At 38.5% G+C, this 26,890-nt stretch overlaps 1 protein-coding gene across 4 annotated transcripts in view; it reads left to right on the forward strand.

The window, feature by feature from the left end:
• Window positions 1-459: 459 nt before the first annotated feature.
• Window positions 460-26,890, forward strand: part of panx2 (pannexin 2) — a 47,480-nt gene continuing 21,049 nt past the window's right edge. For 3 of the 4 annotated variants that reach the window (XM_043713735.1, XM_043713737.1, XM_043713738.1), the window contains exons 1-2: window positions 460-1,443; window positions 1,825-2,140. In XM_043713735.1, the coding sequence (XP_043569670.1) occupies window positions 1,915-2,140 (226 nt within the window). In that variant the 5' untranslated portion in view covers window positions 460-1,443; window positions 1,825-1,914. Of the gene's footprint in view, window positions 1,444-1,824; window positions 2,141-6,190; window positions 7,157-26,890 lie in introns of those variants that run through there. The other variant, XR_006315090.1, reaches the window with a different exon arrangement.

Consider the following 26,890-nt stretch of genomic DNA (forward strand, 5'->3'; position numbering starts at 1 on the left):
TGATAGCATTAGAATTCTACGTGTACAATATCTGGGTTTTCGGGTTTATACTGCTAGCACTGGCCATCTCAGTTACCTGCTGCTACAGCCTTCCTAGTACCTGGGTACCCGAACAGACATGGAGCACCCGCTGATCCTACCATATCTTCCCCTTCCCCCAATACGCACAGGGAGCAGGACCTCGCGCGTTTCCTTTACCTCGTGCATCATGATCTCCAGGGCAAACCTTGGAGCATTCTCCAAGGGGTGCTGCACCGTTTCCAATCCCCTTGCTGCTTGAAATGGCTCCTGTTAACCACCCCTCTAAACCTACTGCAGTCAGACAGTCTTTAAGAGAATCGGGCTGGCTTCGTGTGATATTCAACTTGCACTGAGATAATGTTGGACTGCTGTTTTTAATCACTTCAGTGAACAGCCGGCACAAAGTTTGCCCGCTGCCTGCGTCAGAAGGGGAGTTATTCATGCATTCACGGTCCTTTTTCCCTAATCCACTCCAATCGTGCTCCAAAGTTTTGTTTTGGGAACAAAATAGATATGTGACATTAATGAGAGGTTGTAGCTTTGAGAGTTGTGTCCGTGAGCGCTGTGAATGCTGACAAAGGGTACGGGATATTTATGCCCTGAACAATGTTTTATCAAGCTAGAAGCTTGACGTGACTATTACACACATCAGGAGGTGCAAATTAATGTGTTTATGCTTTAAAAGAACAATGGACCTCAATTTCAATATCAGCAACCTGTATCGTAATAAAATGACAGGCAAGCGAACAGACACGTCATGAGTCAGGCAAACTGTTTCCTGGAGACCAAACCTGGAATGCATTTTCCACAAACGTGCTGCAGGGTAAAAAAAAAGAGGACTCCGGCAAGCAGCCTGACCGCAGCTTGAATCGTGGGAGTGGATCCAAGTGATTTGTTGTTGAGTGTGCAGCACACGGTGGGGCTTAAGAAGCAGCTGATTGGCGGTCGGATGTGAAGCCGGAATTGGACGGAGCCCTCTTGGACAGCTGCTCACCCAGCTGTGGAATGGCATCTTCGCTGCAGTTTCACGTGTTTACCTCGCCAGTCACACAGCAATGAATGGAGCACGGCAGCTGCGCTAGGAGCTGGCTATGGTGCTGAAACCAGTTGTGTTCTGCAGCAGGCTTGCCTCAGCTGTGGCTGCCGCTCCTCCCGAACATCGGACGCCGTTTGGAAGTATTCTCCCTGCTCTTTCTGATCGGCTCGCTGAAAGTTGTCAGATAAAGCAGAAGCGATTACACCGCGGGAGGCAAAAAAAAACACCGTGCATTTCTGAACGATGAGGGCAAATGGTAAACTCCAATCGTCGTTTTCTCAGTGTGAATTCGAGCCACAACAGTGAAGGCTCGATCATTACTGCTCATCAAAGAATGAGGATTTGAGAAACAGCTCATTTTAACACTTCTGATCTTAACCGACTCGGTGAGCCCATGTTTTTTTCAAAAAGTTGAATGTATGACACGTAGAACAGTTTCGCTTTATTTTGGATAATATGTTGATGAGAAGATAGTTAGATTTTCTCTTTATTTTCCACACTTTTATATGTAGTCAGTAAACTAATGCTTCAGGATGATTTTAATCAATGAAGATTGACTAATGAAGTCAATTTTAGTCAGAGGGAATGAAAGATAGTGTTCTACTACAACTGGGATGTGTCTTGGTGCAATGATGTAGTTTTTTTTTCGCTAACTGGCGGATGATCGAAGTGCTAATTTTTTTTCCTCCCTGATGTTTGGTGTGTGTCACGATCCGCATATCTAAACATGATGCTTGTTGTTGTTGTTGTTGTTAATATGTTAACAGAAAGCGATCTTTCGGAAAATCAGTCGCTTTCCAGCAAAGGACGATCCAGCGCAAGCCGGTTCCACGGATCAGATCTGCACTCAGTGACGAATGCACAACATCATAGATCACCAACCAGACATGGCTACTGCGCTGTTAGCTGGAGAAAAGCTCAAGGAGCTGATCCTTCCGGGCCAACAAGATGAGAAAGGTTCGCCCTTTGCAGCCTTCATGGTTCAACTAAAGCTAGAACTCCCCTTCGACAGAGTAGTGTCCATCGGGACTGTCATTATCCCCATCCTCTTAGTCACATTGGTATTTACTAAAAATTTTGCAGGTAAGAAGATCGAGAAGTGTACAACCCAACACCATTGGCAATCATGTTAAAACTGGTGTACCAGGTCGGCATTCTCAGTCATTGCTAATGTATATATTTCCCTTATGTTGCCTAACGGAAGATCCAGCGAATCAACCGCAGTCACATTCACGCTTCACTCTCATCCTGTGCCCTTCTTAGCTCCATCTCCCTGTTAATTAGAACTTTCACTGGGACTCTTTATTGTTGACATCTGACCTTCAAAATGAACAGAGTGTGGCAGTGGTGCCACTTTAAGGAGTAGCATTATACGTAGACTGCTGCATTCTACGCGTTAAACCCGCCCTCCCAAACTAACTGCTTCAGAAGATGTAGGGTATGATTCAAGTGTGTTTATAACTGAAAGGCACGGCCCATCAAAACAGCTCGTAAACAATGCCTTAGTTCTCCTTTGTGTGATTTTAAACCCATACGGTAATAGCTCTGCCTCATGAGAAGCATTTGTCAAATCTTTTTATATCTGTGAAAGACCCTGGCATATCTCCTTTCTGAAAAGATTTGTGTAAGTGACGCATCTCCATGCAATTGGCATGAAGTTTATGATGTGATTCGACCATTTAAAGCAACACAAACAAATTTAGTTGTGGGTGAGTGGAGAATAAGCAATCATGTTTGTCTCCCTTAAAGGACTGATGGGTTAAAAACTTGTAAGACATTTTATTAAGACTTTTAAACTAAGGCTTTTAATTAAAATTTATAGTCCACATTCAAAACAATTGTCATCAATTGGACCTGCTACAAATAGTCTGCACCATTCAGTTGCCACTAAAAGTTAACCAGTCTGAAGTACTCCTTGGAAATCTTTTCTGCTTTTAAGCATGTTATGTTGTTATGTAATTAAAACCTACTCCTCAGTACAAATATTTACATTTCTCTGCTCAATCCAATCTTTCCAAAAGACAGTAAAATCCTAAAATAATGCATTCATTTCACTTTTGTTTCATTTATTCCATTCTTGCTTTTGAGCCCTTGACGTTATGAAGTTAGTTGTTGAAAATGCAATGTTGTCTACCATTTAACTATTAATAGTCAAGCAATAAGCATTTAAAAGTAAAGAGAATGATTGCACGTTGCTTTTAGATACCTGTGCTCTGTGTATTTTTTTTGGTCTGTAGTTTACAGGATGGACCACTCTAATGTGTATATTTGTGCAGGCATTTTAGATATTTCTGGGACATGGGTAATCTGGGTGAAAGTATATGTTGCCCTGAGAGTAGTAAGCATTAAACACATAATGTGGAACTGTAACAACTCAACAAGTGTGGCAGAGTTCTGTCCAAGCAGAGCATTACTGAAGCATTTTTTTAAAATAATCCAGCAGCTTCTGTTGGCTAATCAACAGTAAGCAGATTTGGAATAAATTGGTCATTTTCATGTTGGTAAGACATAACTAGTGCCACAGGGTTTTGATTCTTGGACCCCAACTATTTACATTCTACAGTAATGACATGGATTGGGGATATAAAGTACAAAAGCAATTTTTTTCTGATGACAATAAAATAAGTGGGAAAGTAAGTTGCAATTAAGAAGTAAGAAATTTAAGAATGGATATGGGTAGGTTGGGGAATGTGCCAAAATTTGGCAGCTGAAGTTGAATGTGGTTAAGTGTGAGGTTATCCATTTTGATAAGAGGAATAGAAAGGCAACTTATTATCTAAATGGAGAGAAACTTCAGAGTGCTACAGTGCAGAGGGATCTGGATGTCCTCATGTATGAAATGGATTTTTGGCATTTATTGCGAAAGGGATGGCCCAGAACAAGAGGGCATAGTTCTAAGATAAGGGGTAGCAGATTTAAAACAGAAATGTGGAATTCACTATCCCAGAGTGTACTGGATGCTTGGAACTTGAGTAATTTAAGAAGGAGATAGACATATTTTTAATCATTAATGGAGGGTTATGGAGAGTGAGAAGGAAAGTGCAGTTGAAGCCAAGATGAGGTCAACCATGATTGTATCAAATGGTAGATCTGGCTGGGCTGCTGCAGGAAGGCTGAATTGTCTACTCTTGCTCATATTTCTTATGTTCTCTTGTCCTTACGTCCTTTCATGGTCATTTTTGGTGATAACCCACATCTTAGCAAATGTATGGAATTCATTTTTGTCACGTGTTCTGTTTAGATTGACGCACAATGATCTTCAGGTAAAGTTAGCACAGAGTTGGAAGCAGTAATGGATTACATATGAACAAAGAACAAAGAACAGCAGAGTACAGGAACAGGCCCTTTGGCCCACCAAGACTGTGCTGATTAAAAAATGCTTTCTTTAACTAAAAAACTTCTTGCTTCTCCACAGTCTGTAATCCTTTCATTCCCTGCCTATTCATGTGTCTGTCAAGATACCTCCTAAACTTTCTTTGCATCTGCTTCTAACAGCCCCTCTGGCAGCACATTCCAGGTGCTTACCACGCTTTGTGTAAAACAATTGCCTCTCACATCTCCTTTAAGTTTGTCCCCTTTTACCTTAAACCTATGTTCCCTCGTAATTGACATTTCTACCCTGGGAAAAAGACTCCAACTATCTATTCTATCCATGCCTGTCATAATCTTGTAAACATCTGTCAGGCCACCCCTCATCCTTTGACGTTCAAGTGAAAACAAACCAAGTTTGTCCAATGCCTCCTTATAGCTAATACCGTCCAATCCAGGCAACATCCTGGTAAACCTTTTCTGTACCCTTTCAAAGCCTCCACATCTTTCTGGAACTACCTTACCATTCCTGATAATTTATTAGGTTTGTTCATTTTGTTTGTGCAGGGGATGTTCTTGTGCTCCTACGTTTTTCAGTCATGACCAGTGGTGTTTCTTCAATAACTCATGGATTTTTGTCTGAATCTTGAGAAAGAGAACCAGCTTGCCTGTATTTCCCAGTTCTTTTTGTTAGAGATATATTAGGATCACCAACTGTGTGTTGATCCCACAAGTTGTTAATGTGCACACTTGTGAGGGAATCAATAGTCTTGTAAAGTTAAACATTGTTACCTATTGTCAAGGTGATAATTCTTATTAGTGTAGAATCAATCAGATTGAAGACCAAGCTGTTAAGTTTGAAAACAGATGAAAATAAATCAAAACAAATGATTTATTTTGTGTACATGTTCAAAACTTAAGAAGGATTTGTAAAATGGTGGAAAAGCAAAGATTGCATTGGTGAAAAAAATTAAATTCTCACACAATTAAATGATGTATTGAATCAGTTATTATGTATCATATATTAAAGTGTTATATATTCAGAATTTTACTAGTTAACTTGCATGCGGAAGTAATATTTTGATCAAGATTTGATTTTATTCAGTAACACGTAATAGCTGTATGTTTCAGCCTAATGCAGCTTAGTGTCAGCAGTAAATTGTTATTGCTATTCTAGAATGTGAACAATGACTATTGTTATATGCCTGAATGCTTTGAAAATTAAGTTGTTGACCCCAAAGTACTCTTTAGTGTGTAGATAATATAACTGCTTAGAGATTAGCAACTGTATCTAATCAAAGCATTGTAGGGATAAATGGAAGATTCATGGTCAAAGATCCTATGCTATGGCCTTGAAGGTTAATTACCATGGAACAATACTGAATCTAACAATTTAGTTGGAAGCTTCAAAAAGAAATTTCTAAGTAGGTGAAAACAGTTGTTGATAGCAAAAGGGAAATAGTATGTCATCTGGAATGGTTAATGATTTGAGCAAACAAAGGCAGAAGATAATATTCATTCAGCAACCAACGAGAAGAGGTCCTGAGCCAAAGAAAGAACTCGTACCAGCTGAGGGGAGGGTGAGTTACTCAGCTTGGTAACGTTGAAATGGATTGGAGAATTTGAGGCACGAACACATTAGCTGAGTTGGTAAGTGTCTTCCCAAAGTATACATCTCTGTAAGATGCAAATATTAATTGGTCTGTATTGATGTTTAAACAAATGGATTTCTTAGCTTTTGTTTGATGCAATAGTATTCTACTGTTAATCATAGATTTTATGTCTAATTGTGAGATACTTGTGCTACCTTTATTGCCTCCACAGGTCAGATGGATCAACTGGATTGACGCAGCATCTGCCTTTCCACCGGGCCCTACAGTGCAAAAAAAAACACCTTCAGAAGCACCGACAAGCACCAATACAGAAACTGTGATACCAGCTGCAGTACTCTTACATGAGCATGTAATTGACATAGAGAATCTAACAATGTCCATGGCACAAGATTACGTTAATTTCAGACGAGGAGTACTAAATTGAATTCCATGCTGCTGAAATAAAATTGATTCATGTTCATTAACATGATGGCTGGAATAAAATCCTCAGTGACACATGGATTGATTATGCTAAATGTATTCAAACTGCTGGAACGCTGATTTCACAACAGGTATTGTGGAAGAGGCATTTTAGTCCATTATGAAGCAAAGCTTGGGATGTCAATCACAAAGTGGTGTCACATATTACTTTGAGGCCGAGGCCAAACATGTTATTTTTGCAAGTTCTGGTACAAGTCTTTGAGTTCTCCATGTAGATGTTTGAAAGCATTCCAGCCCAGAAGTAAAGACATCAATTGCTGTTTACTCCTCCACCATCCCAGATAGGCAGGTTTTTCCTCAAACTGTTATTCACAAGGGTCAGAAACACTTGGGTACTCAGTTTCCATTAGGTACAACTATGCTTTTGTTGTCATTAACATTTGGGTGGCACAGTGCCACCTGAGTTTGATACCAACCTTAGGCGACTGTCTGTATGGAGTTTGCACATTTTCTCCATATCTGCCTGAGTTTTCTCTGAGTGCTTAGGTTTCCTACCACAGTCCATAGATATACATGGATTAGCCATGGGAAATTCGGGGCTATGGGGATAGGATAGGGAAGGTGAGTGTGGGTGGGGTGTTCTTCGGAAGGTTGGAAAAGAATGGGCTCAATGACCTCCTTCGACACTGTTAGGGATTCTATGAACATCAATAAAGATATTTTAATCATTTTGTCATTGCCTAATTTATTGAATGGAGAGTGATCTATAAATGATTTGAAAAGAGCTATGTAATTCTCTTCATTTTATTTCATTTCAGATTGCATTTGTATGGAAAATGATGATAAATGTATACAGCGCTTTTTAATAAGTACATAAATAAAATGTAAATAGAGATATTTTATATTACACATCAAAGTAGTTAAGACAGCTTATTGGTAGTGAGTTTAAATGGGCCTTTGGATTGCAAAACATCAAGAGTTATGTTGCTCACTGCAGAGTAACTGGAGCAGACAGCGCAGAGGTGAATGTTGAATTACAACTTTGCACAAGAAGCAGAAGTTCAATGGACTGCAATATTTAATTACCCTGAGTGGTTTCCTGTAAATAATGCTCACCCTATTAAATGTTCAAGCAAGGACCACTTGATTCATGAAGAACCCTTTCCCCAAATTGTGTTGTGGAAGTGCCAGATTCATCTTTATGCTGTGCCAACCCTCAAATTCCCATTTTTCTTTCAGCTCTTTCATTGAGTGTCAGGTTGGCTAATTGATGTAAAGGAATATCCCTTGATAGTTTGCCTCATGGCAAAAATGCTAAATATTCAACAATTAAAGCTACATCTCAGCCAGTGCTCTGCTTCAAGACAAACCATGGCATTCTCTAGACACATCTATTTAGTCAGGTAGGAGAAAGTGAGGACTGCAGATGCTGGAAATCAGAGCTGAAAAATGTGTTGCTGGAAAAGCGCAGCAGATCAGGAATTCCTGAAGAAGGGCTTATGCCCGAAACGTCGATTCTCCTGCTCCTTGGATGCTGTCTGACCTGCTGCGCTTTTCCAGCAACACATCTATTTAGTCAGTGGAGTTCCAACAGGTCTCCAGAATTGCCATTCTTCACTAAGTTCCTTCACAACTCTGCCTGACTAAGGAAAGAAAACAAGGAGCTGCCTCAGAAAATCAAAAACTATACAGAGAATCAACAGGAGGAGTAAGGACCAGAAATGATGACAGCTTGCATAGCTCTACAGATGCAAATCACCAATGAACATTTTCATTTAATTAACCTGAAGTACTTGCAACTATCAAGCCCTTTCCAGCTGATCCAAACCCTCATCAGGAACACCAAAACCAATGCAATTTAACTACTGGACAATACCATCTGATCTATAATAGTTTATTCCATAATTCTTTACAGTAACATTTGAAAACTAAACTTATCCATACGCAAGCACCTCCTTCCTACCTTCCAAGCTTATTAGCCTTTTCAAGTGTTTCCATGAGATAGCTGTCTGGTGGCCACAGATAGACAACCACTAGGGGTAAGGGGAGGAATTGTGGAGGCAGCAGCAACTTTTTAGCAACTGAAGGGGGTTCAGTAGTGTGCTGCTTTAAGGAGAGTGATGAGAAGTAGGGTGATGGAAGTTTGTCAGTCCTAGGACTACCAGTGATGAACAATTAAGGAAACTAAGTTACGAGTAGGAATCTTACCATAGCAGCTCAGATCATGTGGCACTGCAGCCAGCTACTGAGTACAATGCTTCTTACAATGATCTGCTCAGCTACTTTTGGTAGGTGGTGGCAGATCTGTACTCACTGACTTGGCCACCCCTTCCTGAATGCCTTCCTTTTATGTTTCTTATCCTAATTTTTCTTGGCCCTGTCCCTTTCTGTCTTGGTGACTTCTAATGCCCCCACAATTGTCTCAACATCTATATTTCTCCAGTGACTTGTCCTTTATCCTTTCTTCCCTACACCTTTGATAATTGTGCATTTAGAACCTAGGCCCTAACCACTGGAATTCCCTCCATAAACCTTTGTGTCTCACCACCTTTGCTTTTTAAGACCATCCTTAAAAGGTGGCTTTGGCAAAACTATTTGTCAACTAATCTAATATCTGTTTCTTTGATTTAGGTTTGGAATGATTACTTTCTTATAAATCACTTAGGTGGGCTTTACATTGTAAATGCTTTATAAATGCAAGTTGTTGTATTGTGTTGTATAAAGTAATGGATTGAAGGGGTGAATGTTCATGTTACATTCACTTCATGCATTGTTCTGATGTCACACAGTCTGTGGCTGGAGACAAGCTTTCTCTGCTTGGGAGGCCTTAGTCATAAGTCAAACTTCTTATTAAACAAAGTTTAGCTTATGGAGGGAACAGATATATCTATACCAGCTCCCTAAGCTCCTAGTGATTGTGCACTACTTCAAACAAACCTTACCCAGTACTGCACATTGGTGGAGATGGCAAGAGCCACAGGGTACCAGCAGTCATCATCTAGGAAAATGTCACATACGTTTGATGTATTTTTTCGGCTATTAGTGAAAATTGCAAAAGGCTGTATGCAAAGGCTTCATTCCTAATGCAGCAGTCTTGCCAATCAGAATTTTGAATATCCTGGATTATTGTTCAAACAGTAACATTTGGGACCCTGTAAAATGGTACTCACTTATTTTACTTTTTGTCTGACTGGAATGTATCATCAGTATGATATATTATTCGGTAGTTTTTATAAAATGTTTCCAATAGCTCAGGAAATTATTTATTCTTGTTTTAAAATAGCAGTTCTGCGTTGACAGTCTTAAAAAATCTAAATGATTTACGAATACATACAAAGTACATCGGATGCTGTTTCTACATTACAACTGCTCAGTTGAATCTAGTGAAACATTTGAAAGTTCAATATGATATAAAGAGTCTGAATTTTAATCCACCCACATAGATTTCATACTCTCAAATAGTCATATCTAACAAAAATCTATTAGTCTCAGGTTTGAAACTTTCAGTCAATCTAAGACTTTTGGAGAAGAGAGATTCTGATTTGTGGTGATTGTAATGAGGGTCATATGGATCTCATTGACTATCCTGGATTGGGGTTGTTAACCTTGGCCAATTAGGGAGCGCTGGCTGACAGATATAGCCAGGTGATTCAGAGAGTCTCCTCATCCTAGGGACTGGCTCTGAGCCAATGTACTGTATATATGCAAATATAGAGTGACATGGTGATGGGATATTGGCCACTGTGCAGTTATTTCATGGTTTCAATGACCCTTTTGTGTGAGAAGTGCCAGACGTTTTCTCTGGTTGTCCTGTGACTGATTTTTGGTTTTGGTTCCATCATGAATTGAGACCATTAAGACAGTGGATGACTTTACACATCCACCTCAGTTTTGTCCATTTATGTAATTTATCAATGTCAGTGTATAACGTTCTGTTTCCACCTATCCTATTTATTGTACCAGGCAACCTGATGTCATGAGTAGACTTACATATGTGACTCTCTATTCCCTCATCTAGATCATTTATAAATACCATGATTAGCTTAAGAGGCAGTACTGATTTCTAGGAGACACTGCATGTCATATTTTGTAAATTGGGATGATATGCAATATCCCTCTTTATTGTTTCTTTTCTTATAATCAATTTCTTAACCCATTCCTGTGGATTGCCACCAAATTTATGTGCTTTTTGTGTTAGTATCTCTTAAATAGAACTCGATGGAAGAGAGATCTGGAAATCTTTCCATTGAAGATGTTTGGATGTGCACTTATCGACTGTGTTATGTACATCCTCGAAGGTTCTTTATACATTAGACATGGTAGCCATTATGAATTTATTTTGACTTCTCTGATCAATTCATATTTTCTTAAATGCTTACTCACACTTTATAATAGCAGATTCTAGTAACTTCCCTACATTGAGCTAATAGATCTATAATTTCTCTGTTTATCTTTTCAACACTTAAATAATTCAGTAACTGACAAACTTATACTCCAAGAGGACAGTTATACTCCAAGAGGACAGTTCCTGAATTGAGAGAATTTTGGGACATCGTGATTATTACGTGTAATTTTTCTCAGCTCCCTCGTTTAGCACCCTGGGCTGAAAACTAACAGGTCTCGGAGATTTATCTAGCTTTTCATTTTATCATTTTCCTTCTTAACAATTTTAAACATTGAAATCTAGTACATTTCTATCCCTTGATTTGTTTTTACTCTCATATCCCTCATACATTATGTCTCATTCTTTGCACAAACGGCCAATATAAAGCAAATAATTGGCATGTCTACTATCTCCTGACCTTTTTGTTACATTGTCACCTCTGCCTGTCCTTAAAGCATGCACATTACTCCAAGCAACTCACTTTCCTTGCTTAAAACATTTAGTGTTGTCCATTTATAACCTTCATAAATTATTGCCCATATTCCACTCTTGTAACTCTTACTGCTTCCCTTGTGTTGCTTCCCTGTTCTTTTTATCTTTCACAGTCTGCAGGAAGTGTAGTATTCTTTGCATTTGTATCAGACATTTTGTATATTCCTCTGTCTTCATTTGTCAGAAATTCACATCCCAACAACAGCTGAGAACCAAGGAAAATAAACTTCTTCAAAGCAAGGATACAAATGCAAATAAAAGGCTGAAAGCTGACTAATGATCTGTTGGAAGATAAATGTAATAGACAATAACAATATATTGCCAGTGAAATTGCTGTTATTGACATAATAAATTCTTCATGGAGAAGAAATGGTGTTGAGAAAGCTCAGAATACTTAGTGATATGACTCATAAAATGTAAATTAATGTTATTATTGGTAAGGAATTAAATTATTTTGTGATCAGGTGGAACAATGATGGGCAGAATGATTCCATGAACAATGTGGATCTTCTATGTTGTCATATTCTCTGATTTATTTCAAAAATTCAGTAAAATTGGTTTGGGAATCTATCTCTGTAAAAGTACATATCCAGCATTTAAAGAAGTAAGAATCATATTATCTATATTTTTTTTTTACAAAAAATTATAGAACAGTGGATATTTAAAAGAGAAGAGGAGTTCAGTTGCCATCATTCTGCTAGTTTAATTTGAACTAAACTCATTGCCTTGCTTTTTTGTGATAGCTGATCCTTTCTTTTAACTATTCTCTGGGAATAGAAAAAAAAAATCCCCATTCCAACTCTCTCCACAAAGAAAATTCTGCGAATCTCTCTACTCAGTTTGACAGTTTTTATAAAATATTAAACGTTCTTTTGGACTTAATCAATAGTCAAAGTGTTGCAGGATGCTCCACAGTATCTGACTGAATTAGTATCCAGGCAAGTGCAGTGGAGGCAGTGGGAGGAGGAAGAGCTGCAAACAACCATTCCTCCTTCCCAAAGCCACCCACCAGCCTGGGTAGTGGAGGCCTGTTAATTTTAATTACTGGGTCTCAACTGTTGGTGAGCTGCTCATCTGAAATATTGGCAATGTTGCGTTCAGGTTAAGGCATCACCCGGCAGGCTTATAGTATTATAGTCATAGATCATAGAATCAATGAATCCCTACAGATATCTACAAGACAAAGAAAAGTCTTTTAGCCTATCATGTCTGGCCAGTCAAAAAAGTCTCCTAACTAGTCTAATCCCATCTTTCAGCACTTGAACCACTGCAAGAAGCTCTATTGTGTTGGGCGCAGAGACTTCACAGGAGATGGGAAGGAGCCTGGGAAGATTAGGCCTAATCTTTCTTTGTGATCCCTTCAGCACTCCAGTTCATCCTGGTTCCTTTCAGGAAAGAAAGATAAATTTTAAATTAAATGACTTATTCTGGTCTCAAGTCCTTTTCCTTATATCTTCATTTGCCAGAAAATTCACAATGATTTCATTGCATGGGCTGGAGTGAAAATTGTAATCTGGACCGGTTGACATCAATCAATCCTTTTGTATCTTTAAAGGAGGCCCTTCCAGCTACTGTATGGTGTCTACCATGCCTTCACAGAAAAACAGATCAAACCAAAAGGTGCAAAGTGAGTCGGAAATCACCAAACTCATTTTATCGGACTCAGTTTCTGTCAGGCAGGCAGGATATAAGCATTCTTCTTAGTGTCTCATCCGTGGATATATGTTGGTGCAATAACCTGTAGAAAGTGTGAACTCGACTATATCCCATTCAAAACAGGTTCAGGAAAATTCACTTTAGATGGGAGAAATACTGTTAGGGCCTTGTTTATGGCGAAACATGCACAATAATGTCACATGTGGAAATGTAATGTGTGGGTGGGAGAATGTGGCAGGTGAAAAATCCAAAATCTAAATCTTCAGCTACAGATCATGTCAACTGAATGAAGACTGCCATGCTAGATGAGATGTTTTCTATGGATGCTATTTATATGAATATCTATGAAATATTTATCATGGTTTCACACAGGTCGGAAATGTAAGCAAAAATTAAAACTGATGGAAATAAAGGCAATGTATTGGCATGGCTAAGAAATTGCTTAGGAGGTAGGCCAGAGAGAGGGGGTAGGTATGCATAATAATTGCCAGGATATAACTAGTGCCATGAATCTGCACTGGCATCTCAGTCTTTCACAATATTTGTAAATAACTTGGATAAAGGATTTGCAAATTGTATTTCTAGGTTTGTTAATGGCATCATATTAAGAAGCAAAATAAACAGCGTAAATGGAATTAGAAGTTTGCTAAGGGCTGTTCAGTGGGTGGGTGAATTTGTGGCAATTGAAGCACATTGTAGGGAAATGTGAGGAATGATAGGAAGCTATGGACTGTGGTGGAGACAGATTTAGGGATATACAGAAGTCAATTAAGTGTGCGAACAGACCCAAAAGATAACAAGTTACCATAATCGCTAATTTGTATTAACCTTTTCTCAAAATGTCTGGAGTATAAAGAGATTGAAGTAACACAACACTTTTATAAAGCACTGGTTAGTCCATATTCTTTTTTTATTCTTTCATGGGATATGAGCTTGTCTGGCAATTCCAACATTTATTACCCACCCTTAATTACCCTGCAGAGGTATTAGTCAACTGCCTACTTGAATTACTGTGATCATTTTGGTGTTGTCAGTGATGGGTGCTGTCAGTGATGGATTTCCAGGCTTTTGATCCAACAACTCCGAAGGAGCAGCCATACATTTTCATTATTTGTGACTTGGAGGGCATCTTCTGAAGGATTATATTCAATTCTGTGTACTGTACATTCAGAAAAATATATTGGTTTCAGAGGGCATGGAACACAGATACACCAGATTGATCCTCAGCCTAAATGAGATAGATTATGAGTCCAGGTTGTGTTGCCATGTTTTTCCAGGAATTGTTGATTAAGGGATGATTTCAATTGAGGTACTTTTTTTGCTGTCAAAAAATACATTGTGTCAAAGCCTTTCATCTTGGGCTTAAATGGGACAATTCAGTGTCACCTTGCCAACTGAACATCTCTATCTTCCCGTCAAGAAAAATGTTGTTTTTCCCTTTACCAGTATTCTTGTGAACTTGTCCTGATTGAGCGCAAGTTGAAAAGTTTTGACAAAATGTGCCTTTCTTCAGCAATACTCAAGTTTTGTGCCATCAAGCAATGATTTGAAATGTTTGTGATGATTTTAAAAAATGATAGATTAGAAGGAGAAGATCTTCTGGTGATGAATTGTTAATGGAGAATAACTTTAAAATATGAGCCAGTTTGATCAGAGATGATGTGAGGAGCCATTTTTTCACTCAAGAGGTAGTAGAAACACAGAGCTGATATCCTCAAATGTTGACTCAAATCCATAACAGAGATTTTTGTCAGGTAGAGATTTCAAAGGTATAATGGAATTTAGGTACAAAATGGCCATGAACTAATTGAATGACAAAATAAGATGCTCCTATATTTCTTTTTCAAGATATCAGTAGAAAACAAATTTTACCAGTATGAATTCAATATAAAAGACCTTCTGCTGTGTATCTCAAATGTAGTAATCATTGCAAAGACTCTGAATGGAGAAAAAGAATTGGGCTCAGGAGCATGGAGGCCTTGCGTACATTTCAAGACCAATTCCACAAGATTCAAACTTACTGTCATAGAGACAGATAACTGGACAAGTCAGAAAAATAAAAAATGAGGCTTGGATCATCAGAGCAAATGCAACAAGAAGTGTTGTGTGATCCACAAAAACCATTGTGGATAATCAACCATCTGCTGTACACTGCCAGTAATTCTGAGGGTTACTATTTCCATTCAACTATGTGTCACAGAGTTCTCAAGACACACATGTGCATAATTTCAAAGTCAAATACTTTTCCGTGCTCTGCTCCATTAAGGAGACCACCAAAATTCTGTATTCCAATACCTCTGAAGTGTATGTGGGTAGATGATGGTGATATAAAGGGGAAAAAAAGTAGAATTTAGCTGCCTCAATTTTCAGCGTCTCTAAGCGCATGTGGTGGATGATTATTATTTTGAGACCGCTAATATTCTCTTCCCTCCTCCCTGTCTTCTCTCCTTTTTGTCCCATTCCTCCCAGCTTCCTCTCCTGTAATTAGACCACTTGCTTGTCTCCCTGCCCCCCCAACATGACAGAATGTGAAAATGTAACTATTCGTTGAATTGTGAGCAATCCTAAACAGATGCATTGCTATTCCCTTACTGTGTGAATTGTATAGAATTCCTCTCAGAAAGTAGAACACGTCATGAATGATTCTTAGACATGATGCATTTCTTCTGGATCAATCAAATAAGATGCAGCTGCTAATGGAAGAGGAAGAATGAGTAGTTAGCTTCTTACAGTTGTGACTTAGAATGCAGTTATGGTTGATGTCTATGTCCAACTTGCAAATAATCAATCTATCAAGGCACAGGATTAAGCTACTTCTCAGAGTGTTAAAGCAACTCTTATTTGTTTAGATTGATTAGTGTGTGTTAGTCATAAATTGTCCAGGAGATCCATAAAGTTAAGCAGTATGCTGCATACTGGTTACAATGAACAGGAAACCCTCCACAGATATTAATGTGGAGCACCTGCAAGCTTTGTAAAAGCAGGTGTGCAGCAGGAGTGAGTTTGGATCCAAGTATAATGTGTCAAGGACCTATCAGTAACTTGGAGATACAGTTGGAAAAGTAGAGTTGAGGGAAGTATTTGGAAATGGAGGTAAATAAGTAATGATACAAGTGAGAGCATGTTCCCTGTATGTGAAGGTGTAGTGATTGAACACTCTGCCCAAAGGGTAGAGGAAAGTGAGTAAACATGGGCAAGGATGTTCCTGTGAAATATGATACAATTAAGGATCTGGAGATGCAAGTTTCTATAGGACAGTATTTATGATAGATGGTGAGAAAATCATGAGAGAAACCAAATTGTGAAGTGTTCACAATCTAGATGAAGCTTTCAGTGATGATATTGGAGAGATGTAGGTAAATTATGTAACGGTGTTAACCTATTTTGTTCAGTATGCTCTATGAATCAAGCACATTTGATTGGACATGTGAACAGATCTGAAACTTTTATAACTGCATATTTTGTTTTAGCTAAGATCTGCATTATTTTGTATTATTGCCCATTCCTTTTAGGCTATAAACACAATCTTTTTCCACCTGAAATCCTCCCTGTTTTCCATAGAGATGAATATGTAATATGTGAAACCAAAGATTTAAATTCTCCTAATTCTGCTTTGTCTCTCCTTCACCCTGCTCAGAGATAATGGCACTTTGGTAATTATTTCAGGACTAGTAAACTAGAGGCCCAAACTAATGCTCGGGTGACATAAGTTTAAACCCCACCACAGCAGCTGAAGTAATTGATTAAATTCGGAAATTATACCTTGCCTCAGTGATGGTGACCTTAGAAGTATAATCAATTGTAAAATCCTAACTGGTTTACGAATTTCCTTTAGGGAAAGCAATTGGCTTTCGTTAACTGGACTGGTCTATATGTGACTTGAAACCCAAAAATGTGGTTGTCTCTTAATTGCCCTCTGACATAGCCTGGGTAGGCACATAGTTCAAAGGCAATTAGGGATGGTAAGCCAATCCTAGCCTTGGCAGTGACACATGTGAATAAGCAAAATTGCTAAATTTCAGATCTTAACTAAACATAGGAGTAGGCCATTTATTGCTATGGAAACATGCTTCATTGAAAGCTCTATCTGAACTAGTTGAGTGATGATGCAGGGATCATCACTTTCACTAAGATCAGGGGTCATCGTTCATGAAAATAGGTGAGTTCCTGCCTGGAGAACTCCACCGGTCTAACATTTTATGTAATGATAGCACATATAAATTTGGCATATTTTAAAAAACCGTAAAGAAAACTTCATAAGCCAGAATGATCCATTAGCAATCTTTTTGGTTGATATGGTGGAAATGAATGGGTGCATGATAATTGGCATCTATGCTTTATAAACCTATGTGTAATTAATAAGTGTCACACATGGAAAAGTATTGCAATCGCTACCTTTCTGTTTATGTACATCACTTTGCTTGTTCTAGGCTGATTTGGCAAAAGTGATATTAATTTCCAAGAGAAGTCTGCTGCTTTGGGAATTTGAAATAATGAAATTTGGCTGATTAAGCTTCCTATGAGTAATGCTTCCACGAAGAGGGGCACATGACCAAGACAGGCATTTGTCTGGTCATATTCCTTTTTTTAATCATTCACAGGATAAGGCCATCACTGGCCAAGCCAGCATTTATTGCCCAGAGGGCAGTTAAGAATCAACCACATTGCTGTGTGTCTGGAGTCACGTTTCTGTGAGACCATGTAAGGATGGCAGTTTCCTTTCCTAAAGGACATTAGTGTAGCAGATGAGTTTTTCCAACAGTCGACAATGGATTTATGGTCATCATTAGACTCTGACTTCCAGATTTTACTGAGTTCAAATTCCACCATCTGTTGCGGTGGGATTCGAACCCTGGTCCCCAAAACATTACCTGGGTGTCTTCATTAACAATCTAGCGATAATACCACTAGGTCATTGCCTCCCAAAGCCTAAAGTAAGTATAATATAGTATTGTGTAAATATAATATAAGAATAATATAGTATTTAGGCAGTTAGAAAAATCATCCATTTATAAACTTCTATCAGGTCACCTCTCTACCTCCTATGTTCCAGGTAAAAAGGTCCTAGCCTATCCAGCCTCTCTTTATAACTCAAACCTTCCATATCCGTCAACATCCTGGTAAATCTCTTCTGAACCGTCTCCAGCTTGATAATATTCTTCCTATAATTGGACAACCAGAACTGAATGCAGTATTCCAGAAGAGGCCTCACCAATGTCCTGTACAACCTCAACATGACTTACCAAAGGACTCAAAGGACTGAGCAATGAAAGCAAGTGTGCCAAATGCCCTTTTAACCATCCTGTCTATCCTTAATCAATTTTTGTCTCTCTAAACGTCCATAAATCCTATCTTTTATAATGACCTTCAAGAATTTACCCACAACCAATGGCAGGCTCACAGATCTATAGTTTCCCAGTTTCACCCTACATTTTTCTTAAACAAAGTTACAGCATTAGCCACCCTCCAGTCATTAACTTGAGTATTATTGGAGCTACACTTGTCCAGGCAACCAGGGAGTATTCTATTGCATGTACTACATATTTTACTGGTATTAAAAAGGCCTTGGAAGTCAGGAGATGTTTACTTGCAGCAGAAAACTCAATCTCTAAACTTCTCTTGTAGACACAATATATATGTAGTGGATCCATTTAAATTTTCAATCAATGTTGATGGTGAAGGATTCTGTCATGGTAGTACTGTCTTCGAGATTTAGTTATATTCTGGTTTGTTGGATGTGGTCATTGCCTTACACTTGTGTGGTGTGCAAATCTTACTTGTCACTTATTAGCTTGAATGTTGTCATGCTGCATGTGGACATGGACTGCTTCAATATCTGAATGTAGCTGTGTACCATGCAATCATCAGCAAATGTGACTACTTCTGAACTTATGATGCAGGTTATTAATGAGGCAGCTGAAAAAATTTCATCTTGGGAAACTGTAGTGACAATGCTTTGGGGCTGAGATGATTTGTCTGAGACAACCACCATTATTTTCTCTTAGTGAAGGCTTTAATCTGACTTTGTACCTCATTCTTCTCTGACTGCTGTTCTAAAGAGATAATGCAGAAGTTCATAAGCCATGCTGCAAACCATAGATCAGGGCACAGCATTCTGCCTATCATTTAGAATAGTTAGGCAATGTTAGGTTGTTGCAGGCTTAATGCATCAATGGTATTTTTGGAGTAACAAGCATATTTAAGAATGAAATAAGTTCCATTCTCACACATTATCTGCATATTAAGGAAATAAAAGTTTCTTTGGTTTCTTTAAAACTTGGCTATGTTATCCGAATGATCAGTTAATTCTTGAATCTTCCTTGGAAGAGTTTTCTCTCACTGGGACTGTAAGTGGTAATTGGTATCAAAAGGTGATAGATTGTTATAGAGAAATATAGTACCTTTGAGATAAAGTTGCAAACATAAAGAGCAGTTCATACCTCAGTTAATCCCTGTCTCTAAAATCCATCAGCTACAAAAGAGCTGATGATTGCTCAGATAACTCCTTATTAAACAGATAGGCCAGTTGAGCACCACTTTCCAGACAATTCACCACTCTTAAGTAGCCGCAGAAAGCTGTACTTGGGCTTGAAGGTGCATTCCTCTAAATAATTAATGCAGACCTTCCTTGCATAATCTGTGGCAATCTTCAATAACTGTATATGCTGCATCAATGCTGCAAATATTGTTAATCTACAGCCATTAGCTATACATTTTTCACTTTGTTGAAGATAGAATTCTCAACTGAGTTGGAAAACTGATCACATGAAAGGTTTAATTCTCCTAGCAAAATAAGAAGTCAATCACAATTATTAGCTCCTAACAAACCTAACAAACTAACTGTCATTTTCACAGGATAGAAAATTAAATGGTGTTTACATAACTACCATATGTTAACTGCCCTCACATGGTGGACACTGAACTGAGAGAACGAGAGCAGATGACATGAGAGGTTTCAACTATCTCCACGCAGCTTGCACCCACAATCTCATTTCCTTCCCACCACGTCCCTGTATTAACCTGTCCCTTTTGAACAGGTGAGCAGAACAAGTCAGGAGGTTAGTGAGGTCCTGTCTTAAATATACAACTCAGGTCTGAGCTTGTCAGGAGCCAATCTGCAAAACCAGCCTGAGGTTGAAGGCAATGTAGGCTTCTCTGTCTCTGCTAGGAACTGGATCCACGGTCAGTGCTGGCCCAAAGAGAAGTAATACATTTATTTTCTAAGTTTACAATTGAACCAGGTGGTGCAGTAGTGCTGACTCTAAGCTGAAATCGCAACAAGTTCAAAAGTGGGCACAGTGAAAACTCAAACTATTGAGTGAATACATTTTCTGTGTCTCAGTTGCACATCCTCACTTTTCCTTCATCTCCCATATGACATTGATGACTATGTTTTTTGTTGGGCTCTTCTTTGAAGTCATTTCACCCTCTTTATATTCCCTGTCAGTAGTGGGCATGCTCTGGTATGCATCTTCCCCAAATATTGCCCAATGTTATGTTGGAATGGTGTGTTAGATGGTCGGGGTGCGGGGAGGAGTGACTTTTCTTGCAATGAAAACCTACTATCAATTTTCCAAAGTGTTTTCCTGTTTTATTCACAGTCATCTTTCAAAAACTGTTGTACTTCTCCTCAGATGGATTTATCAACAAGTCCTCATGTCACAAAGCTGTTCCTTTTTTCTAAAAGTGTTCCTTTTCTCAAGGATACTGTGTCCTTGATGTTTTTCAGAGGAGTAGTAAAACGATCCTGGCTCTGAGTTGGCTGGGTGGGTACAGAGATGAAAAGGGTATTGGGAGGCCTTACAGCTTTCATGTTTTATCAGTAACCTGTATAATGACAGGGGAGTAGTCAGTCCTGAATGCTGAAGTCTTGTTTGAGGCAGTTCAACAATGGGCTGTGTGGAAACAGGCTGCTAGACTGTCTCTCCTTCTGCCCTTCTAACTTCGACCTTCAACCTGTAAGCCTTTGTTTCATTTTTGTCTGTGTTTAAAGGGTTTGTTTATTGGGACTGTTGTGTATTTTCGGAACAACATAATTACGTCTAGTTTGGATAGACTGAGGTCTGTGAGTATTATATGTACTGTTGTTTGTGAATAAATTTTTGTCTGTTTTAAAACATGGTGATCAACCTAGCTAACTTACTCCAGGTAATTTTCACTGTACACTTACTGAAGCAAATTGCAAAGTTACCATCTGGACTGCCTGCTTAAGAATGTTTCGAGTGGTCTGGTCTAGTCCACAACACTAATTTATAACTATTAGGTAGCTTGCTAGCTGTTTCAGAATTGTAAAAGAATTCCCATTATATGTGCAATATTTTTCTGCAAATATTTCATCAATACCTGAAGAGCTAGTTAACCATTTTATCAAGCAAAGAGTGAAAAAAAAACTGTTCTAGACACCTGTAATAAAAAAGTCATGTTCGATTAAATGTATCCTGAAACAATCAATGAAAAGGAAAAGGATTTAGTTGAATAATCTCTGTGCCTCCACTAATACTAAAGGTCTATAGACCAGTAAGTATGATCCTAGTCTTCAATGAAAGGCAAGATGGTACTAAAGTATTTCAAATCAGTTAACAAGACAATTTGTGAGAGATACCTATCAAAAGGACCTGTCAAAATTGTCTGTCAAATGGTGCTGTTAAGCTAAAGACATTTAAAATTCGTTCCCTTTAAATCATTTAATAAGAATGTTTGGAGGGTCAGAATAAAAACCTCCCTCCTTTCTTGAATAGTAATGTTTATTTGTTAACATCCAAACCGTAGACAACATTTCAGAAATTGCCAATTTTACAAGATCAAGACCAATGCATTAACAATTTCCATAGTCACCTATTATAAACCCCTCGCATGTAGACAATCAGGTCTAACAGGAATTTGATGCCTTTCAGTATAATTAATTCTGGAGCACTACATCTTTATTAACCCTACTTTTGCTAAATTCCACATTCTAATTCATCGCTTTGTTCCCTCCCCCCGCTTCCAGAATATTTTTGTCTTTTCCATCATAAGGACTGATATAAAGCTCTTATTTAATGCCTCAGAGATTTTCTTCCTATCTAAGAAACATACATTTGTTGTTACTAACCTCTTCCTTTTATAAAATTCCAGAACTTTACAGTCGATTTTTATGTCTCTTGTCAGATTATTCCCCTATCCTTTGATTAACTGCTTGGTTGTCCTTTGCTGAATTCTAAAATCCTCCCAATCCTCACCCTTCTTAATCTCTTCTTTTACAATATTATGAGCTTCTTCTTTCAATTTAGCTCTATCTTTAACTTTTCTTCTTAACCCACACTTTGATCACTTATTTTTTGTTTTTAATTCCTTAAGGAAATGTATCTTTGTTAATTAGAAATTAATGTTTTTAATGGTTGTCATTACTATCTAACCCTTTAAGCTATATCCAAATGACCTTAATTAATTTATCTCTTTTATCTATGTAGTTTGCTTTGTTCACATTTAACATAATTACTTCAGGCTTAACTAAATCGCCATCAAATGATACGAAATCATATCATGATCTCTTCTCCTTTGATATTTATTTTCAAAAAAGTTAACAATGCACAAAACTAGATTCAAAGCAACCTGTTGCTACTTGGTTTTATGGTGTTATGATTTAGAAAATTTTAAAAGGGTATGATCGGCGTTCATCTTAAATTATGAAAATCAAATAAAGTAGCATGGTTCAATTAACATCAGTCATGTTTCAGAAATCTGCAGGAATTGTTAAGAAAACTGAGGAAAAGCAGGATTTGTATTAATAATGTATTTTATTATGTCTCTCAGATCTATCTCAAAGTACTTAGTTTGACAAATTGTAACTGTTACATATGCAGAATTGCATTGTAATTAAGTTTATTTTGATTAATAAAAGGTATTTAAGGAAATTCTACATTATTGTCCATTTCTAAAAGGAAGGGAAGGGCAATTCCATGTAGTATGTGACAATTGCAATAATACTGACCTTTGGTGCATTTTAATCACAAGAAAGTTGGAATTCCTGAAGAAGGGCTCATTGCCGAAATGTCAATTCTCCTGCTCCTTTGAATTGTGTTTTAAATTTTTACAAGTAGTGTGAATAATTCTGGAGTTAGTCCCTGCCAGGGACCTGGGTTTGATTCCAATTTAGGGTGACCATCTGTGTGGATTTTGCACATTTTCCCCCAGTCTGCATGGGTTTCCACCAGGTGCTCCAGTGTGCTCCCATAGTCTAAAGATGTACAGGTGATATGGATTGGCCATATTGAATGCAAAGTTAGGGGATAGGGGCTGGGTCTGAGTAGGATGCACTTCGAAGGGTTGGTGTAGATTCGATAGGCCAAATGGCTTTTTCTGCACTATAGCAATTCTACGATTCGATTATTGAGATCTTTTGGGAGTTTGGGAGCATAATTACAATATCAGAGGAGGGATTCAAGAGCTGCAGGGGCATCCAATGATTTACTGTCATTTACATAATGATGAAAATGTAAGTCATTTCTTACAGGGTTGAACAGATCTTGCTTTAGGCCAGCACTGTCCAAACTTCTGATTTCCAATTTCCTCTCCTTCTTTTATCTTTCACTCGCATTGAGAAAGTATTGTTATTACTAGGCACTGTTCTCAAATGTTTTATAATGTGTAACACTTTGACTTTTTTGTTCTGTTTAGAAGGTTGCTGCATAGAAAATTGATGCTGAATAGACAACATAACTTAGATCCAGTTAAATATGTTCAAACCTCCACATCATTAGTCTTTTCATTTGCTTCAGTCAGAATAAAGCACTATAGACAGGTTTTATTTCTGACAAGTACAGTGCTACTATAGTACACAGCTGAAAATGTGTTGCTGGAAAAGCGCAGCAGGTCAGGCAGCATCCAAGGAGCAGGAGAATCGACGTTTTGGGCATGAGCCCTTCTTCAGGAATAGGGAGAAAGAGAGCTTCTTCAAGGAAGGCATCCTTGCAAGAGGATTCGCAGTAGGTTAAAATCTTCTAGGAGAAAGTGAGAACTGCAGATGCTGGAGATCAGAGCTGAAAATGTGTTGCTGGAAAAGCGCAGCAGGTCAGGCAGCATCCAAGGAGCAGGAGAGTCGACGTTTCGGGCATGAGCCCTTCTTCAGGAATTCCTGAAGAAGGGCTCATGCCCGAAATGTCGATTCTCCTGCTCCTTGGATGCTGCCTGACCTGCTGCGCTTTTCTAGCAACACATTTTCAGCTCTGATCTCCAGCATCCGCAGTCCTCACTTTCTCCTACTATAGTAAACAGTTATGTGCATAGGAACTGTTCTTTCAGTTTTCAGAACTGATTTATGCCTGCAGTCAGTATGAATCTTTCTTATTCATGAGGGAATTTGTTGTTATATGCTATTAGTACAGTGTCCTATATATAGTTTCTAGTTGTTATGCCACACCAGTGAATAGTAAATAGTTTGTAAATTCATCAGTGCTTTAGTGACCATCTGTACTATTGGCAACAGAAAATGTTAGCTAAGAACCCCCTGTAATTGTTAAATGACTGTTCACTTCATGCATTACCATATAGAACAGAATAAATATCTTAACACTATCAGCTTATTTCATACTTTTAATGTCAAGAAGGCTGTCAATCTTCAACACATCAAAAATTTTCAATGTCCTTAAAATTAAACACAAATGTTTATATTGCAAATATCATATGTTCCGGATACTGAAATTTGGAAGAAAACTAACAAACAGTGAAATTCACAACTGATCTTGGAGGAACCTGTTTGGGAGAGGTCATAGCACAGAAACAGATAAGTTAATATTTTTAAGTGAGGCCTTACAGTAAGTCTGCAGTAGTGAGTAGAATGGGTTCTTTCTTGATTATATGTTTTATTGAGAAACGTCTCTTGATTAAACTTAAAAATATAAACCATAAGTATGAAGTTATCCTGGAGCAGTGTTTTGCAGAGAAATAAGACAGTGGTGTTTTCTGGGTCTGCAGATTGGATGAAGCAAAAATGGCCCTTAGTAGATAAGCTCTTCTTGTTGGATGTGGGAGTTGAGGGAGAGTTTATGTGTTTATTAAGAATTATATCTGCAATAAATGCCATTGGTTGCGAATTCTATCACGTCGAATGGATCAGTTGGAGAGACAGTTGGAGGCAATGAGAAACTTACAAGAGTCTTCTGTGGCTATCCCCATTTCAAACAAGTATGCTGTTTTGGAAAATGTAGGGGGTGATGGATTCTAAGGGGAATGTAGCATGAACAGCCAAGTGCCTAGTATTGAGACTCGCTCTAATAAAATGAGAGGTACGTCGGGTTCCAAGAGATCAATTGTGTAAAGGGACATTCTAGTCTGAGGCACAGACAGACCTTTCTGTGACCAGCAGCAAAATATCAGAATGGTGTGTTGCCTTCCTGGTGCCAGGATCAAGGATGTCTCAGAGAGGGTGCAGAATGTTCTCATGGGGGAGAGGGGCCAGCAGGAGGTCATTGTACACATTGAGATTAATGTCAAAGAAAGGGAAAAAGCTGAAATGCTGAAGGGAGAATATGGAAAGTTGGGAAGGAATTTAAAAAGGAGATCCTCAAGAGTACTAATATCTGGATTACTCCTGGTGCTAAAGGTAATGAGGGGAGGAATAGGAGAAGAGAGCAGATGAATGCATGGCTGAGGAGCTGGTGAATGGAAGGAGTATTCACATTTTGGGTCATTGGAATCTCTTCTGGGGTAGAAGTGACCTGTACAAGAAGGATGGATTGCACCTGAATTGGAAGGGGACTAATATACTGGCAGGGAAATTTGCTAGAACTGCTCAAGAGGAGTTAAACAAGAAAGGTGTGGAAGGGGGACCCAGGGAGATAGTGAGGAAAGATCAATCTGAGCCGGGTACAGTTAAGAAAAGAAGCGAGTCAAACAGTCATGGCAGGCAGTGACAAAGCAGAGAACAAGGTAGGGCTGATAAATTAAATTGCATTTATTTCAATGTAAGAGGTGTAACAGGGAAGGCAGGTGAGCTCAGGGCATGGTGAGGAACATGGGACTGGGATAACATAGCAATTACAGAAACATGGCTCAAGGATGGAAGGACTGGCAACTTAATGTTCCAGGATACAAATGCTACAGGATGGACAGAAAGGGAGCCAAGAGAGGAGGGGGAGTAGCATTTTTGATAAGGATAGCATTGCAGCTGTACTGAGGGAAGATATTCCTGGAAACATATCCAGGGAAGTTATTTGGGTTGAACTGAGAAATAAGAAAGGGATGATTACCCTTTTGGGGTTGTATTATAGACCCCCTAATAGTCAGTGGGAAATTGAGAAACAAATTTGTCAGGTGATCTCAGTTATCTGTAAGAATAATAGGGTGGTTAAAGGAGGAGATTTTAACTTTGCAAACATAGATTGGGACTGCCATAGTGTTAAGGGTTTAGATAGAGATGAATTTGGTAAGTGTGTACAAGAAACTTTTCTGATTCAGTATGGGGGCATACCTACTCGGGGCCAGCGACAATAATTCTATCAGTTTTAAAATAGTGATGGAAAAGGATAGACCAGATTTAAAAGTTGAAGTTCTAAATTGGAGGAAGGCTAATTTTGATGGCATTAAGCAAGAACTTGCAAAAGCTAATTGGGGGCAAATGTTCGCAGATAAAGGGACAGCTGGAAAATGAGAAGCCTTCAGAAATGAGATAACAAGAGTCCAGAGACAGTATATTTCTGTTAGGGTGAAAGGAAAGACTGGTAGGTGTAGGGAGTGCTGGATGACTAAAGAAATTGAGGGTTTGGTTAGGAAAAAGAAGGAAGCATATGTCAAGTATAGACAGGATAGATTGAGTGAATCCTTAGAAGAGTATAAAGGCAGTAGGAGTATACTTAAGAGGGAAATCAGGAGGGCAACCAGGGGACATGAGATAGCTTTGGCAAATAGAATTAAGGAGAATCCAAAGGGTTTTTACAAATACATTAAGAACAAAAGGATAACTAGGGAGAGAATAGGGCCCCT

This window comes from Chiloscyllium plagiosum, chromosome 23 (genome assembly GCF_004010195.1).
Source record: "Chiloscyllium plagiosum isolate BGI_BamShark_2017 chromosome 23, ASM401019v2, whole genome shotgun sequence".
Classification (NCBI taxonomy): domain Eukaryota; kingdom Metazoa; phylum Chordata; class Chondrichthyes; order Orectolobiformes; family Hemiscylliidae; genus Chiloscyllium; species Chiloscyllium plagiosum.